The sequence below is a fragment of the Trichoderma camerunense genome (genome assembly GCF_050948025.1).
Source record: "Trichoderma camerunense strain CBS 138272 chromosome Unknown V8C40scaffold_9, whole genome shotgun sequence".
In the NCBI taxonomy this organism is placed as follows: Eukaryota; Fungi; Ascomycota; class Sordariomycetes; order Hypocreales; family Hypocreaceae; genus Trichoderma; species Trichoderma camerunense.
Genome location: NW_028145361.1, coordinates 862171 through 879709, shown reverse-complemented (window position 1 = coordinate 879709; position 17539 = coordinate 862171). Strand labels below are relative to the sequence as shown.

At 48.2% G+C, this 17539-nt stretch overlaps 4 protein-coding genes across 4 annotated transcripts; 2 read left to right on the top strand and 2 right to left on the bottom strand.

Annotated features, from left to right (window-relative positions):
• Positions 1 to 1299: 1299 nt before the first annotated feature.
• On the top strand, positions 1300 to 3342 carry V8C40DRAFT_274980 (uncharacterized protein; the record flags this gene model as incomplete). Its single annotated transcript, XM_083220656.1, has 2 exons — positions 1300 to 1456; positions 1556 to 3342. 2 exons carry the CDS (start codon positions 1300 to 1302, stop codon positions 3340 to 3342), a joined length of 1944 nt encoding a protein of 647 aa, XP_083073137.1.
• Positions 3343 to 3577: 235 nt separating this feature from the next.
• On the bottom strand, positions 3578 to 5886 carry V8C40DRAFT_225501 (glycosyltransferase domain-containing protein). Its single transcript, XM_083212258.1, has 2 exons — positions 5362 to 5886; positions 3578 to 5305 (listed from the first exon to the last, which is right to left on the bottom strand). Exons 1-2 carry the CDS (start codon positions 5578 to 5580, stop codon positions 3692 to 3694), a joined length of 1833 nt encoding a protein of 610 aa, XP_083073136.1. The 5' UTR covers positions 5581 to 5886; the 3' UTR covers positions 3578 to 3691.
• A 263-nt stretch (positions 5887 to 6149) lies between these two features.
• On the top strand, positions 6150 to 8114 carry V8C40DRAFT_245546 (batten's disease protein Cln3). Its single transcript, XM_083215930.1, has 2 exons — positions 6150 to 6783; positions 6861 to 8114. Exons 1-2 carry the CDS (start codon positions 6693 to 6695, stop codon positions 8030 to 8032), a joined length of 1263 nt encoding a protein of 420 aa, XP_083073135.1. The 5' UTR covers positions 6150 to 6692; the 3' UTR covers positions 8033 to 8114.
• A 4828-nt stretch (positions 8115 to 12942) lies between these two features.
• V8C40DRAFT_245544 (uncharacterized protein) lies at positions 12943 to 14619 on the bottom strand. Its single transcript, XM_083215929.1, has 5 exons — positions 14137 to 14619; positions 13966 to 14053; positions 13762 to 13814; positions 13558 to 13641; positions 12943 to 13386 (listed from the first exon to the last, which is right to left on the bottom strand). The coding sequence occupies exons 1-5, from the start codon at positions 14179 to 14181 to the stop codon at positions 13096 to 13098; spliced, it is 561 nt and encodes a 186-aa protein (XP_083073134.1). The 5' UTR covers positions 14182 to 14619; the 3' UTR covers positions 12943 to 13095.
• Between the last annotated feature and the right edge of the window lie 2920 nt (positions 14620 to 17539).

The window sequence follows — 17539 nt, the reverse complement described above, 5'->3', positions numbered from 1 at the left end:
ACAAGACTGTCTTATTCAAGGTACTCGAGGACGGCAGGCTCCTGGCTTCCGGGAAATGACTGTCGCGCTTTAAACGGATTCATACCGAGCCGAGATTTGCCATTGCCATCTTGGTACGACATGATATACATCATTCGCGCATATCGAGGAGGGCAGGCATTATTCGTCCTTGGCTCTCGCTAGCTGGGATTCAACCCGACTATGATAGCCAGGAGGGATGATTGGCTGCGCAGCATTGATCCCTTGCAGAAAGCTATGGAGGAGGGGAAGATACCATATGAAAGAGGCAACATGGGCCAGCACTCTCTCGACCATGACACACATTTGCCAACATCTATGCCCCTCTCACGGGCTGCCGTTGTTTCATGCCACTCACAAAAAATGATACAAGTCTGAGGCAGACGGCATACAAGTATGCCGAATTCCTGCTCGGTGCTTCTCTGGAACGAACCGGCAGTCAGCCATCTGAGGATCCATGGCCAGGTGGCGGCCTGAGCGTTGACCTTGAGCAGTTGGATCTTGGCCATGTTCTAGTTTTGCTTTTGTTCTGGTAACCCTCCCCCTCGGAGTCAATAAATCACGGGCTAGCAGTGCCCTTGCACTAAACGAGAGCTGCATCTTTCTTCTGGTCCGCGCCAACCCCTGGAGATGGTCTTTGCTCGTTTTGGTTGTGCCACTAACTAGGATGCAGCCACCCTTTTCAAAAGTCTCCATGCTCCATCCATCCCAATGAGGCTCCCTACAGGAACGCTGCTATTCTAGTCGAGACCTGAGATATCTTGCTCTCGTATGTATGCATGTGCCAGATCGGCTTCGCAGCCGGTCCTGAGTGTATTCAGTTTCAGCTGCTCACCACATTTTACGAGTATGATCTATGCTGTTGGAAATAAAGCCATTTCAAGCTGTTATTCTCCAGACGCCATCATATGACCCTTTTCTCCTCCTCCTACTCTCCCCTTCTTAGTATACACGCAACACAACAGCCGCCTCACCAACATTTCATCCCTTGGGTTTGACTCTGTCCGTGTCTCGCTCTTTCTGCCACCAGGCACCCGTTCAACAACCCTACCCTCCGTCAGTGGCCGTGGCATTCTGATAGATATAGCTTGGCCGATCCTTTCGTGCTATAAGTCTGATACTGCCGGGACAAATATTGTGACAGAGGTAGCCTAGATGTCGGAGGCCAGCTCACAAATCGCGACTTCGCCAGCTGGTTTTCTAGAAAGACCTACCAACAATTTAAAGAGCGCACCGACCAACAAGCCCCTGGCCAAGGCCACGCGGAGATCGGTATCAAGTATGAAGGGCCTGCTACCACTTACCTTGTCGACATCTTCCTGTACGAGCCTTGCAAATCAACTTCCTGAAGAAGCACTTGAACAACGTGTAGATGACTATTTCCCCGAAGTTTTGGTTCAAGACCTGGAGCTGTCCAAGATCATCTTTGAAGCTCGAAGTATGACAGCCGGCTCACCTACTTCTTCCTCACTCTTACCATTTGACGACTGCACCGACAAGTCAATAGCCACCATGAACACCATGAACCCTTATCGAGCCTCTTCTCTGTCGCCCTACCAATCAGGTTATCTGCGCGTTCAGACCCTCGGAGCTATCCAGGAGCGAAACTCAATGGTCTCATTCCTCGATCAGCAGGAAGATGAGAGGTCTGGTGATGCAGCATCTGATTCGTGCTCTGCAACCGAAACTGATGCGTCGTCTGTATACGACGCGGCTCCCCCCTCCTTTTTCTTACGACGCCAGTCCATTGACACAAATGTGCCCTCGCTGGATCCGACAAAAGCAAAGATGACTCCGCCAAGGCTGTCAACAATGTCGCCGTCGGAGAGCTCTCGCTGTGAAAGCAGCTGGATTGAAACCGATTCAGATGTAGAAGATGACCGCGAGGAAGATGCCATTTATGGCACCGTGCTTCACCTTTCACCAAGGCCGCCAACGCCCCCAGAATTCGAAGCCAGAGTTGACTCTAGATCCTCAAGCGGCAACATGCATAAATTTCTGCATCGGAAATCACATTCGTCCACAGACGCCGCCGCTCTCGCGTCACCTCCAGGGCAACACTTGAGCAACTCGACGGCCCAGGCGTGGCGGCCAAGTTCCACGCAGTACTCCAGGCACTCCCATACTCAAATGCAGTGCCCCGACAGCCCCGAAAGCCTTTATCTACCCATATCCCAATACACTCCTCCTACGCCGCATTCACAGAGTATGCACTATATGCCCGACGGTGGCCTCGCTCGGCGTGCGAGCAACCGGTCAATTATAAGACCAGCGAATAATCATACCACCAACGCTACAGTGATTGACGACTGTGCCAGAACGGAATACAATCAATTTGTGTCATCTCTTGATTCGAAGTATGCGCCGAGGGCTGATAGTGTCTATATCCGCCCCTCACCCCCTCCATCACCTCTTCCCAGCGTGCAGATGTGGCTCAACGGGAGCGCGCAGCTCTTTTCTCTGCCATTCCAGAGCGATGAATTGGCTCGGGTAGTGCCTCTACCACCTGATGTTATGGAGACGCTGAGAGTCACTACGGCATGTTTTCCAGAGACAATGCTCCTCTCTTCTAGCTTGACTATTGAGACGATTCGAGCGTATTCCAGGAAAGCTAGGAATCCTGGGGCAGAATTTACTCCTCCCCCAACGTCGCGATGCTCGACCCCTACATCGTCGAAGCAGTCATTATGGAGAAGGGTGGTGAAGCGCGGATCACAGCAGTCGAACCAACGGACGCGTGATGTGCACACACCAACTGCAAGCTTGCTGCAATCACCCAGCTTAAGCTCGCTGGAATCCCCCAAGCCGTGGACATCCATCAAGAATGTATTTGGAAACTGTTCTGATTACATTTGCGATGCGCTTTACTCCCACATTGTCGCCTATAATTACATCTCCGCACTTGTTGCGCGGTATCCGACCTCACTTGGCTGTGGGCGCTCATGCTCCTCGCCCGTTGGATCACAGCATGACGACATCCCCAAGAAGGCAGCCTCTCTCTTGGGTCTCAATGAAAGAGCCAACTCCACTTCAGCTGCATCCATCCGTTCCGCAAGGCGATTCAGCTCTTCGCACTGGGGCAGGGAAGATTTCATGGCCACGAGCCCTTTGGCTACTACGCCTCACCAGGATATGGCGATCAGGAGCATTCAGACTGAGCTGTTGCGGTGCATACGGCGTCTGATAGCAACGGCGAGACTGATGGCTGAAAGTGACGGTGTAGATGAGAAAATGGTGGAGATGGACATTGAAGATGCGGACGTGTTGTTTATGCGCAGTCTCTGCGAAATTGTTAGGGTGAATGAAGAAGCGGCTTATCTGTAAATCATGTGTCAATTTTGGAAATGTTTATATATCAGTCTTATTTATCCTATGAGTTGAAAGAGAAATGTTATTATGTTGATACTGCTTCTGAGTTACCTTTTCCTTGACTTTGTGTTGTATCAGGTTATCATAACATGCTGATGCAGTTTTCATGCGAAAGAATTTAGCAGGATATACAGCGTGAAGAGGATATTTCATTTAACAGCACGCCATAAATATTGAGGTATGCTATGAGCCAGACTAAGTATCAAAGGGTATCATTCAATCTCATCCAAGTGCTAAAGTTGCCAAGAGTATTATCTTATCCCAAACTCAACGGACAATCTTGGCCGTGCAGCAGTCATAATCTTCAGGATCGTCGTGTTTCTAATGGTCCTTTTCCATCTCCAAACAGCGTCTCATGCCACGGCTTGCTTCCCATTTGGCAGACACCGTCCCAATCTATAGGCTTGAGCCTAGCTGGGTGCTCTTCTTTTGCTAATTCAAACACCGTTACTTGCTTGTCCTGACGTTGCGCCCTTGGTGGCCAGTAGACCAGGTTTTTGTCGCCATCTTGCTGCGAAGATATGTTTAGAAGCGGTCTTGCATCATCGTTGTTCTGGGGTGGTTCTAGGTGCGCAGAAACGAGCTCTCGCAGCTGGGGATAGAACCACATCATGGACCACCAATTGTTCAATCTCCAGGACTTGAGGCCGTTGATGTATGCGTTGTGGTGGATTCCCACGGGGGCGACGCCGAAGAAGAAGTCGGTATAGAGAGGAACCTTGCCCCATGAAACTTTGGAAAGGGGGCTTTCAATAGGATTTTTGAGTTTCAATTCCTTTGGGGTGCCCCTTATACGAGCGCCGTTGGGCACGCCAGCTTTCAGAGATTGTTCCTTCACGGCCTTCTTGTCATCAAGTTTGACAAAGTAACCATCTTCCTCTGCAGAACATGTGGCTGGGATAGTCGTAAAATGATAATCCAGTCCAATACCAAACTCAAACTGCTCGCCCACGAGGGCCTTTGCCGCAATGTCGCGAACTTCGGGGCTGAGAGCCGACAAGTCGTACTTTGCGCCGCTGCCGTCCCACGAGCTGCCCAACTCTCGCATCCACTCGCGCCACATCTCCTGGTCGCCAATGACTTCGCCAAGCAAGGCCTGATCGCTCCAGAGCTGGCGGCCGCTGCGGGCGACGGTCTCGATTTTGCGCTTGCAGCGCCTGAGGACTTGGCGGAGGGAGCGCATGGTGCCCATGATCATGCCGCTGTTGATGCAACGGGGCCGGATCTTTTTGTATTTGCGGGCTGGGTCGAAGAGAAGAGGCAGGACTTGGTCGGTGCCCGCTCCATATAGATCTCTTGGCATGGGGGACTGCGGCCAGTGGGCATAATGGGGGTCGGAGCCGGATTCGCTGTCTGGCTGGCAATCCTTGGCAGTGGTGACGATGATGGATTGTTTCGGGGGGGATACTGGAAAGGGAGAAGGTGAATCTTGTTGTGCTGCTTGCCACTGTTTGCGTAGCCGCTCGTTGGCCTCGTTGTTGAGTTGATGGTATCGCTGAATGAGCACCGATGGGGGTAGCTGGAACCATATATCATACGCATCAACAAGAACTGCTAAGTCATCGTCGTCGGCGCCTCCATCAACTTGGGCTCCGCCCAGCGTTTCTTCAATCACGGCGAGCAAACTCTCGAGTTTTGCGATGTGGCTTCCTGCAAAGTGCCACTCCGGGCGGTTAAATTCGCCGTCCCAGTTTAGCAAGGTGGGCAAAGGATAGCCCAGAGCGACCGCAGACATGATGCTTTTACACAAATTGATGTGAGGTGAATCAGCGGGCATGAAGATTCGCAGCTGTCGCTCGCCGCCTGCGTCTTTTGCGGCGACGGAGTTGAATGCTTCTAGGGCTTCTCGTGGCAAGACACCTGAGGGCGGTGCTCTATTGGATGAAGAGGTGCCATATCGTAGCTGTGTGGAAGCAGACTATCGGTCGATTAGATTGAATGTCAAGAATAAAAAAAGATTAAGGGCATGATTACCAGAGCGGAAAAGAAGAGGCTGATGGTGAGAACTACGATGCCCAACACCCGCCATACCGCACCTTGGCATATTAACAGCGAAAATCGCCTCAATGCGGTGCTTTTGGTAGACACAATTTGATGTTCATGATGCTCGTGATTTGGTAGAGCGCGATACTCTCTATTCGATGCGGATTGGCTAAACACACTGGCAAAGATTCGAGAGGACGCGCGTCTCATCTTCACTAAACACCGACGAGATGCTTCGGCGTTTTGAACGGTTATTGAGCTTTTAGAGAACACCGCAACCAACGCATGCTTCGATACTGTCTCTTTGGTCACAGTATTGCTAGGATAAGGAAAGAGAAGAATAGTGTCAACTTAGAACAATAGTTTTTTTCTCCTTGTAGCCTGAGAGGATGTGTCTATGTACATGTACTCAAGCAGTTGGCAAGGGAAAAACAAGGACCACACAATCAATATGCGCATACATGAGGAGAATACGCCCACTACTCTATATGAGTTTAGTGTGGTGCATATGTGCGGGTTATCTGTTTCTGTATGCGATCATATCTCAGTCCCCTCATTTTTTGCACCTCGTGGTACTGTACCATTGATTTGTTGCCCATCACTATATGCGAGTCTCAATGTCTATTATGTATAGCTGACATGTAACTTACAAAACGTGGGTCGTTGCGGCGACGGGTAACCGAATCAAGCAGTGATTGGCCTCTCCATCCAGGGAATCCAACGGCAACGGAGAATGCGGCGGATATAGGCTTTAGCTTGCGCGTCGCCATGTCTTGGCACTTGATGAGGTAGAAGTCGATTTGAAGCACTCTCAATCTAATCCGTATATAGGGGCCTTAGTCGTGCTATCGTCGTCCGTCTCTGCAGCTTCGAGTCAGGCGGATCCGGCACTGTTTGGCGCTACCGCACGTGGGCGAGGATCATCCTCTAAGGGGTCCAGTTTCCACACCATCAGCGTCATCCTATTTTCTAAGCGTTGGCCGTTTCTCTGCTTGTGGGTGTGGAATTGAATGTGCCTCATACAAAGGCCTGAAAGGTTTGAAAAGGTTGAGGACAGTTCACCGCAGCTTGGTCACCTGGGTGATCGATGCCAAGGCTGGCGGGCCTGTTGAGTGCCGATAAGAGAAGAGTACGGCTCAAAACCCATGATATTCATGTGATCTACCTCACATTGACCGGAGCCTCAGACTTTACAACAAAGGCTCGCAGAGTTGAGAAAGGAGGGCAGATTTTACGCCGAGTAGTGAGGCTATTTGAGCTAGTTGTAGCTCTAACATCAACGCCGGCTTACACTGTTGATTCCCGCCTTACATATCTCCGCCATGCCGGCAGTGAAGCCTCCTGTTCGCGGATCCGGGTCCAACTTTACTGCCGGACGGGACTTGCGGACATTTACTGCTTTTGGAATTGTTGGTGAGTACACGTATTGTGCTGGCTGGTGGAGGCACCGTCGCCTGAGACCGCATGCAAGCTAACATCAGCCAATCCAGGCTTTGCGAATACACTTCTTCCGTACATCATCTTTTCTAGCCTTTACCTCATTGTGCCCTTTTCACTGCCTGTTGTCTTGCTAATAGAGTTGCTTCCTGCTATTGCGGTCAAGCTTCTCGTTCCACATATCTTGCATTATACGCCGCACTGGATTTGGCTGGCCTTGCTTTCGGGTTGCTGGATCTTGGCCACAGTCGCTACCAATGCCGCGCCTCCAAACGTCATTGCCCCTATCCGCACCCTGATTGCTGTGCTTGCTTCGGCGAATACTGCGGTTGCTGAGGTTTTCTTCTTGAGCCAGCTGTCCCATTACGGCAAGACGGCTCTGACAGGATGGGGAACTGGGTCCGCAGCTGGCGGTGCATTGCGCGCCGTCCTGCCGACAATATTAACGATTCACATGGGCCTTATGATGCGTAACGCTACAAGATATGTCTACTATTTGCTAGTAGCTATGGTAGCTGCCTATTTCCTGGTGCTGCCTCCTCCTATGCTGGACACTATGGCAGTCAATGCACTGGCCGGGGAAGAAGAAGATACAATCGAGATGGAAAGTCCTAAATCCTCCCTGCTCACTGCGGAGAATCACTCGCAAACGATTGGCTTTTGGGAACGCATTCATCGTAACATGCACCTGATGAGCGGCAAGCTCCTTCGATTGTGTATAGATCCTCTTCTTCTTGTTACTGCAGTACAGGCCCTCGCGTCTACAGGAACACCTCGTGCCAGTCGCAAGCTACGGGGGTTCTCAGGATATCAATCGTTTTCAGCCACATACGGTCTGGCATTCCAGATTGGAGATGTTATTGCTCGCTCAACCGCCCTGTTGTTTCGAAGCAGAAGACCGAGACTTATCTTCGCCTTGTTGGTCGTTTGCTGTCTCGCTGCGATTCTCAACACATCACTTATGCTGAGCGCAAACAAATATGTTGTACTTGGCCTTATATCTTCCATTGGTTGGCTTAGTGGAATGATGTATATGCATATATATAATGCCGCAATGGAGTATCTGAGCAGGAATCCAGACGACGACGCAGATTTTGCACTTGGAAGCATTGGAGTGGGAGAGACAGTGGGAATGTTGATTGGATCCCTTGCTGCTGTCACATTTGAATCTCAACTTTGTGGACTAGCCAGTCAAAAGGGACGGTGGTGTGCCACCATCACATAGATTGATCGAAAAGATGACTTTCGTGTTCAAGCCTGTTTTTGTGTTCATAATATCAAGATATCAAGTGCGAATTAAGCAGTCTGGTTGAATATTGCAAGAATAAACAATTAATTCTGTAATATGATGTTTATTACCATGTTGCAATACTGCGCAGCAATGATACCAGCTTCAAGTTTTCTGTGTTCCTATTGATTTGCTAGAAATAGGTCTTCTTTTATACGTAAAGAGCATCTAATATACTTGGGTTCCTATCTCAAAACTCCCTCCTTCCAACGATGAGCAGCCAGCATGCCAACTGGCTATTTGATGGGCACTGGAGTAAGAGAAAGCCTATTGATTCTCTTATATATTACTCTTATACCAGACAACAAGATTTCTTGGAAGTTTCTGGCTCTATGTATTTTTACGGTTGCGGTATGCTCCCAGTTGATGTAACCAATAATGCTACTTATGCCATGATATGGGAATCTCATCGGATTTGGACAAGAGCTTGTCACATAATGTTTAGACAAGAGTGGGAGCTCTTGAAAGATCTGAAGCGCCCTTAGAGTAAAGAGAAAAACATCGCCCGAATGTGAAACTCACATTCAAGTCTGAGTGGCCTAATCGCCAATGTAAACGAAGTTTCTATTCCGGCGTATCAAACATATATGCGGCTTATAATATATAATGTGAGTTCCTGAGCTATTTCTACATTGACCTATACATATATTTTACTGTTAGCGGATCGGATCTAACGTCTATCTTAGTATCGATTGACGAAGTTCCCATCCGTATGCAATATGTGTACTGATTATTTCTGTTAGACAATCGTCCTTCCAAATATATGTTCATCAATGTATCTGTATGCTTTTTGGCTAGGCGAATATTGAACTTCTAATGACATGACGCTTATTATTTGTGTTAGGTTAACCTTTTTTTCATGTATTCGGTTCTATAAATTCCCAACCCTCACTTACCTACTAGGATCCTATCAGTATATTCAGAGTTTGCTATATTGAAGCCCTTCAAACCTCCCTATCGTTATGTGCCTTCTCAGTGAAGAACATACCTTTCAGCAGTCATCCAGCACTTGCTACTCTGCCTCAGACTCAAACTGTCGACTCCATTGAGTACTGAAGATGATGTGTTTCCGTTAATTTGATGTGTCAAATACCAAAGAGGTGAAGATCCCACAAGTATCCCCGGATACTTCCTTCCCGGATGGCAACATATTGCACTAAAAACGGTTATGCACACCCCATCCATCATCTGAAATCTACAGGGATGGTCGAATTAAACATGTCAAGATATCCCTTTGTTATTTGTCGGAATCAGTTCGGATTTCACTCTAGTCTCTTCCACATCAGATGAAACCCTATGCTGACGGGTGCCCGTTTGTCTGGATCCAAGCACGTAAGATCACGCACCCTCTTCAAAAAACCCCGGATACCGGTGGCATTGGCTGCATACGGATATAATTACGATTACCAAACTTTTTGTTAATTGGGTGGATAAGAGAATGTAAGGTAGTTTGACGGTTTATATTGCAAAGCTTTGTTCCGATCGGGACCTGGATCAATCTGGTAGATGCCCGCAATATGTTGTCTTTATGGCGACATGTAAGAAATGCCTTGGTAGCCTCACGCCCGTTCAGCCTGTGAGTAAGATGTGACAAATACGGCACCAAAATATCATGTATTGCCGTCAATCGGAGCACTTTGGGCGTAGGTATAACATGGCATACACGAGAAATACGCCGTCTTGGCATATTATTTGTTGACTACTATACGACCCTGCCAACCTTTTCCATGTATACTTTGCCCCGAGACTAAATTTGGTCACCGAGAAACTTGTATGGAAGTGAAAATGAAAACGGCATCACCCCTTTGACATTACCCTCCATCATCCTCTAGAGGCCGCAATCCGGGGGACAACGGCAATAAGTGACAAATCATAAATGCATTTTTAGAGGTGCTACTCATATGATACTGTAAGTTTCACATGCCTGAAGTCTGGGAATGGTAATGCGATCAAGAGTGTGAATGTCAAGCATGATCTTCGCTTTCACAGATATGTTTGTTGCCATATCGATCGTGATTCATGGCTTTGGGCTCGAAAATCTTGCTTGGCTCCTTTTAATGAAGTATGCTATTATATAATACTGTTCCTATAAATTAGGCGCAATAATTCAGATTATATCTCGTTAAGCTGTGTAAATAGTTTAAAGACCCTTAATCAGAGGATTTATAGAATGCCACGGATTTCCCCCCTCAATGTTCTACGCTATCTTCTTGGTTCTGAAGATCCCAACCGCCCTGGCAAAAGACCTATACACTAGCATACAACAGCTCTGCGCCGGTAACCTAAAGAAGATAAAGCAGGGTTTGCTGCCTGCATGGGTTCGTGGAATGGGGCAGGACTCCTTCGGAGGTTAGCGACGTGTACCTGGATTTGAAGCTTTTTTATTTTCACACTGCCGTGTGAGCCCTTCATAGGGTGTTCGCATGTTCGCGCTCAAATGAGGAGTAGGTCAGCAACGCCAGTGTCTGCTGCAGTATACACATGGATATTGGTCAAGCAACCTGCTAACCAGGCGTGAAACTTGTTTTTGAGGCCGTCGATGTCGATCGTGCCCACGTCTGGCTGGTGATGGGTTGCCAGCTTCAAGCGATTCATAAGCCATTAGATATTCCATATGAATCCTGTTACACAGCATTGAGCTTTAAACCAAACCAGTTGTGCCTGCGTGGAATGATTATGGCTTCTTTGTCGCAGATCATTGCGGGGTACTATCACAACCCAGATGGTTCGGACAAAATCGAATGCCGAATATGACAGGTACCAACGGGATAATTAGTCCGAAGGCAAGCTCTAGGGGAAGAAGGTTCCTTTTCTCCCTATTATCTCGAGAAAAACATATGAGCTTTCATAGTCCTGCCACAGCCAGCGCCGTCACTCTGCAGGCTTGGCAGCTTCACCTGTGTTCCGATTGGCCTCTACGCTGCTACACGCCTGGGCTAATGTGCTTCTCGGCAGCCCCGACATTGTGATGCAAGTACTCATAAGCGTTAAAAACTGCTGCGCGTGAGCAGTAGCCCCCAGAGTTGTAATGCACACACAAGACTCGTCGTCTTCCAATCCAAATAGTATTGTCACCATCAATTTTCTCCGTAGGTCAGTTGCATTCTTTGCGGCTGAATTTAGTGGCACTTCTGAGGTCTCCTCTCCGCCTTTTAAACGGTCATTTTACTTCTTTTGGGAAGCCAAGGTGGTGACCTCTTCCTTGCATTAACTTCTAGCCTTGAAGGAGCACTAAGATTCCTGTGAGCCTCCCGCTACGGCAAATTTTCTGGCTAGGCTATTTCCTACATTCCGAGTATCTCACCTTCTCGACGAGTCGATGCAAGGATTCGGCATTTATATGGTACCTTGCTATGGCTAGACACCATCCATTTAACTTTGGTATGGGAATCTCTTTCTCACTACCTCGTTAGCTCTGTTCCCTCACTGCTAACCTGTCTGCTATATCCACCTATCACCGGCAATTCACGCTCGCAGGGGGCATACTCGTAGACCCTGTACATACTTATTTTGCATCTGACTGGCGGACGATCTTATTCAGAAAGAGATAAAGTACAAAATTTACTACTGATCCTTTGGATCTAAACGGACTGATGGGGGATGCAGTCTGTCAAGCCTTCCAACGGTTTTCTTCACTACGTCCACACCATCAGAAGCCTCCATTCCTGGCGGCTGCGAACCAATCGCGTCATTGAATCATTCACATGAGCCTGAGCACGAGGTGGAAGCCTGGGGGAAAAGCTTCACTTGCAGATACTATGACCAACCTACTTGGAGTTGCAAGTCTTTCAGTTTCACTTTTGCGGCTTGAAGGGAAAATTATTGGGTATCTGGTGTGTATCACATCCATGACGGGGGACCAAAACGAACGCATTACAAGGAAATCTGCCAGGGAGCTTCCCCGCTATTGCTCGTGTACGGAGTGCAGTTCTGCAGCAAGTTTTCTTCTTACAATCCACGTCAGCACCGCAGTTGGTCTTGGGAGCTACAGCTGTAACAAAAATCACCTTACTTGCCTAAGGAAGAGAATAATAAAATATTGAATCATTGTTTTATGCTGAAATCTGCCGCTCATGACTCGGTCTTTTTATCCGCCAACTCTGGTGGCCCCACCTCCCTTATCCGCTCAACGATAATTGGTCCATGTATCAGGTTGATTTCCTAATTCGGCAATCTCCCGGGTTCGGCAGCTGAAGCCGTAGAAGCAAGCAAATACATCATGATATGAGGAACATACATGCTCCCTCTGTGTGGCTCTATATATCTTTTTATATGGATTTTCTTTCAAATTTGGCTGAAAAATGTTTTGATATAACTTATAAAAAGCCTGAGTACTTCATATGTGGTAATGAGAGCACTGAACCCACTGCAAATCAACCACGTGTCCAACCTATCTCGCCACCGCATCACCATTCAACTTCCGGGCTTCTTTGGCCCCCGTGCATGCACAAGATAATAGTTTGAAGCAGGCGACGGAAATAGGCCTAGAAATATTCGCCATGCATGTCACACGTACATATTTCTCAGGTCCCGTGGCAGGCGATGTTGCCCCCACGCAGAATAATCGTATGGATGCTCCAATTGCAATCGTGTATCAACAAAAAAAGAGTCAGCGACGCTGTGTAGCTTGTTTCAAGATGTTTTCCCGAGCTCTGTCGACATTCTCTAGATTGGTCTCCTGCCTCACATGTGAAGTAAACATTTAGAGATTGGGGTCTTCATGCAGACATTTGGATCAGCTTCTCTCACCAGCAAAATGGGCTACAACTTCATCGATATTCAAAATATACGCTGTTGAGCAAGAAGGTCCAAGTGAGTCCATTTACGTTGACTCTTAGTTTTGAAATGGTCTTTTTCTATTCTTTTAAGAGAAATATATCTAAATACACACAGAATGCACGCGAACAACACGATTGTTGCCTGTAAGACCGTCGAAACCTATGTAACTAGTCTGTAATCCGATAAAAAGCGCTGCGTGTATAAGCATTCAACTCAACTCTTCACCTCCTGACCTGTCTATCTACCGCCAGGTCAAAGCCATAGTCGTCTTCATACGTATCCGAGTCTTCCACTGGCGGCGTCCCCGCGCCAGTCCTCTCGCGCAATGCGCTCAGCTCAGCTCGTATATCCAGAAGGATTTCATTTTGCCGGCGCATAAGCTCCGCCAGAGCATCCGTGCTCACGGCGGCACCAGCAGCTGAAGCAGAACCGGCTGTTGTCGGTGATCTTCGCTTGGCTTCTCGGCGTGCAAGGAGATTATACTTGGTGGCCAAGTTTTCGTATTCTGGGACCTGTTGATTCGGCATCGTGGGACTTGTTAGCCAAGGCCAATGAAGCCAACATAATTTTGCGTTGTGAGAAACACTCTTGCAGAATCATTCACTTCCCCTCAATATGCACACTAATGCTGAGTCGTGGAAAATCAACATGATCGGCAAATAATTTCGTAATGAAACACTGACCTCCTCACCCTGGGACACTTTGAGGGATGCAGCTGCAACGGCGCGCGCGGCAGGCTTGATTCTGCCATCTTTGTCTACAAGCAACTATGTACAGGAGGTGTTCAGCAGGAGTATTGTAAGCAATGAATGACGTCGCTGGAGGCAGTCTAATAGTAAGAATACCAAATATAGACAACGGTAATGACGACTAAAGGGACCACGTACGTCCTCGCACTTATGATGGCCGGCGACGCAGTGAGAACACTTGGCGCTCTTCTCTATATTAAGTGCCAGCCCAGCATTCAGGGCCCATGTCAGTTATATCATATCTCACTCGCAGCGGATGCGCAGAGGATCCGTAGCGGAACACCCCTCGGGTAGAAAGAAGAATAAAGTAGCTTGATATGGAAAAGGGGGGAGAAGACGAACCACCTTGGCCACGACATACATGACCGGGAGTTTTGACCATTCGACCAGCACACGGCCGACAAGGTGTTGCCCAGATTGGTCCTTTTCTCTATGCAATGATGTTGAGATTAGCGACTTGATGAGCGAAAAGAGAAGTTAGTCCAACAATTAAAGAGTCAAAAGCATACTCACAGCTGAAGGTTCAGGAGTCATGTTGGAGGTTTTCTGGCGCGGCATCTGACACAAAAACGTCGGCTAGCTGTTCCGAATTCCCCCAACGTGCTCAATAGCCTGCTCTTAGATGGAGAGGGGCTAACTACTGTCGATGATGGTTTTTAACGACAAGATGGTAGCAAAGGAGCAAGAGCAATTATTCAGGCCTAGCCTGGTGGCACACTTGTTGGGCGCGCACCCCCTCGGAGGGCCGCTTCCTTCGGAATTTGGGAAAAGTTGGTGTGGTCGAGGCGGCGATAATTGGGGCGAGAGGATGACTCGAAACCCGCCAGTAGTTCTTGATAGCTACCATACGCGAATTGGTGCTCGTATGGTAGTGATGACAAAAACAGCAGAGACTATGGCAGCAGCGTGTGTTTTTCTAACGTTGTTCAGCTTCCCGCAGCGTTAGTCGATTTAAGTGGTTTGACCTGAGGTAGATTTCGCTCGAATGTATCTTCGAAATGGTCAAGAAAGAGACTTGTCTCCACACCATCGGGGTAGTCAGGGATTAAGTAGCGGCTGGATGAGTGCGGATGACACGCAGGTCCGGAGATTTGGCCTGAGGAGCTAAATTAGACACCGGAAGTTATCTCTTGGTGAGTAAAGTATTTTCTTCCTTTCTTCTGCTACTTCTTCTTCTTGCTATCATTATTAATAGCAAAAAAAGGATAGAGAGGCTCGTACCCAAGTTGACAATGCTTCTCTCGTGGTGGCCGAGTTCCCTGGGTCAAGGATATAGCTGCCGCTCGACACCAGTTCGCATGCCGTTGATAGCCTCTTGTACAGTAACTGGCGGGCGATGCAGCCTTGGCCGCTCCGGAAACGCAGCGAATGCGGAGAAAAGAGGGGTGGCAAAAGGTAGAACGTGGGCTTACCTGTAGCCCCCCAAATGCATCTCGTTACAGGGAATGCCAATGAGATGCGCCCTCAGAGCTCCAATGAGCCCTCCACGCACGACACCACTTTTGAAGAGAAATGCTGGAGGCGCCAGGGTAGATTCTCCAGCCTCGTGAAGTCGTTTAACCAGTAAGGCTGAATTCTGTCTGCAGCAGACAAAGTGAAGCTCGCGCCTGGGCTGAGCACCGGTTTCAGTCCAGCTGCGGTTACACGGCAAATAATGATATGAGCGAAGAAATGAAGGCACCAAATTGTTCAAACAAAGTTTTATGGAAGAAGTCTAGATTTACTCATTCATGTGAAACTAAGACAGATCAAAGGTTTAAAACGAGAACATGTCCAAAGAGAAGGAAGCAGGGCGACCCAGCCAAATGAAGGGAGGGGGATTCATTAGAGAGGAGGCTATGTGAGTGCCGGAGATGCATGATTGACAGGATTGAGGCATCCAAGCCTCGACGATGAAACGTTGAACGGTAGCCGAGCTTAGTAGTAGAGCGGCAACTTAGGTAAGATTGTTGAAGGAAGGGATGCGAGTGCCGACATCGCAATGCAGAAGCCAAGCAAAAGATTTACGTACACGAGTAGCCCTCTTACGCAGAATGATACCTTTATGACGCCTTTGGCTTGTCGTGTGGAGAGCACAACACTGCTCCCTTTCGACTTTGCTTTTTATTGCTCTTCTATCTCTGATGACTTGTAGTGTTTCTTTCGCCGCATTGGGTTTCATCTAATATCAAGGGCCATCTACTTGCTACAAGTAGCATACATAAAATGAAGACAAATGACCATTTTAGTAGCGTGTACTCTATTTTATAACTACTCTGCAAATATGTGATTAGAAGTGAGCATTCACGTCGTATAGCGCTCCTCAATTATGGTAATCTCTTCTTCTACGTAAAAACGGAACTCAAAAAGAACGACTACTGAAGTATAGGGTGTAACGTCTTGCTCCATTCATGTGAAAACTTACTCTATGGCGTAGCACTGGTGGCTGGTCTCCCTTAGATTACCTCTAAGCCGGTGCGGCAGCGAATGATCTCTACACGATCCAGCTCAGCGCCTCGGAAAACCCTGACGGCCTGTTGTATTCTGGGCATATGACATGACAAAGCACACAGCATCCACACAGCACCCAGTCCGCAGTGAGTTCGATGTAGCCCACGAGGAACTATTGAAGTGATAGCCCAACATTAGGCATTATGGATTAGAAAAGTAAGACATGGAGGTAGATGATCAAAAGCCTCAAGCATTTTGCTCGGCGATTGATTCAAATAAAGCAATAGTATTCGCGGACTCAAGCTTCGGCTGGGGATTTGTGCCGAGGACGGCAGAGTTGAGTTGGATACTCTCTCCCTGCTTGATATGGTAGCCCGGATTGTGATTTTGTGACAGGTAAGAAAAGATCACTCACCTGGTTAAGCCCCTCACGGCTCGTAGTAAGACACAGAATCGTAGGCTCCTAATGGGTCGGTTTACGAAGGGCGATGTCCAAGTACTTGTGTGCCGAAATCATGTGTCAAATTGATGAAGTCAAGATGACTTGATTGCCTCACGAGCGGCTTGACAGGTTTTTCTGTGTTTTTGGTGGCTAGCTGCTTTGAAACAGGCAAGGTTGTCTCATCACTCTAAGGACGAATTCAGGACCATCGTAGCATACATCCTACGGAGAATTTGAAACGCATCTTACTGACGCTACTGAAATGTGCCAGCACCCCAAGTTGCCTCGTATTTTTGATTGGCAGCCGTGATAATCTTGCACCTCGACGCTAAGCATGCTAATGGCAATGACAGCACGCCGGCGCAAGCCAAAGGGAGGCTGGACCGGTAATACTCAGATTGATGGAGTATATTAGTACGAGAGCACCCCTGCTGCCGCTCTTTTGGTACGCGGCCCAGTAAACTAGCCTCAAGATCCGCGGCGCTGGCCGAGATGTGCCGATCATTTAGTCCTGTTTTAATTTCAACTTGTAAGGCGTAATCGGCTCATGATGCGGACGGTGGCTTGCGTACTATGTACTCTACCAAATTGCCAGCTTCATCGGCCGATGCTGAGACGGGGAATAAACTCTAAGTGTCTCATTCGGGATATCCATGTCACGAAAGTTGACTCAGCTGAACCGGGTCAACGGGAAGCGTGTACAAGGAGGAGAAGGCAGCGGTGATGGATCATACCATACCGTCTCTTTGCAGTAGATGGCCGTTTGGCAGTGGGAGGCGCCGAGTGCTGACCGTCCTTCAGCTGATGTGCCGCGATTACGTGAGTAGCCAACATTCCCATTCAATGCAGGGGGGTTGCAGTATTACTTTGATACCTCACATTTATTAGTATGTGCCACGGGATACGCTCATTTGCTACACTGCGCTAGAAATACAAGAAAACTGTTCATGGAATTCTTATTTTAGACTTATTGGTAATTCAGAACGTATAAACTGCCTTGGTTCCTATAAGAATTTCGGGCAGTCAACGAGTCGGCCACTTGCT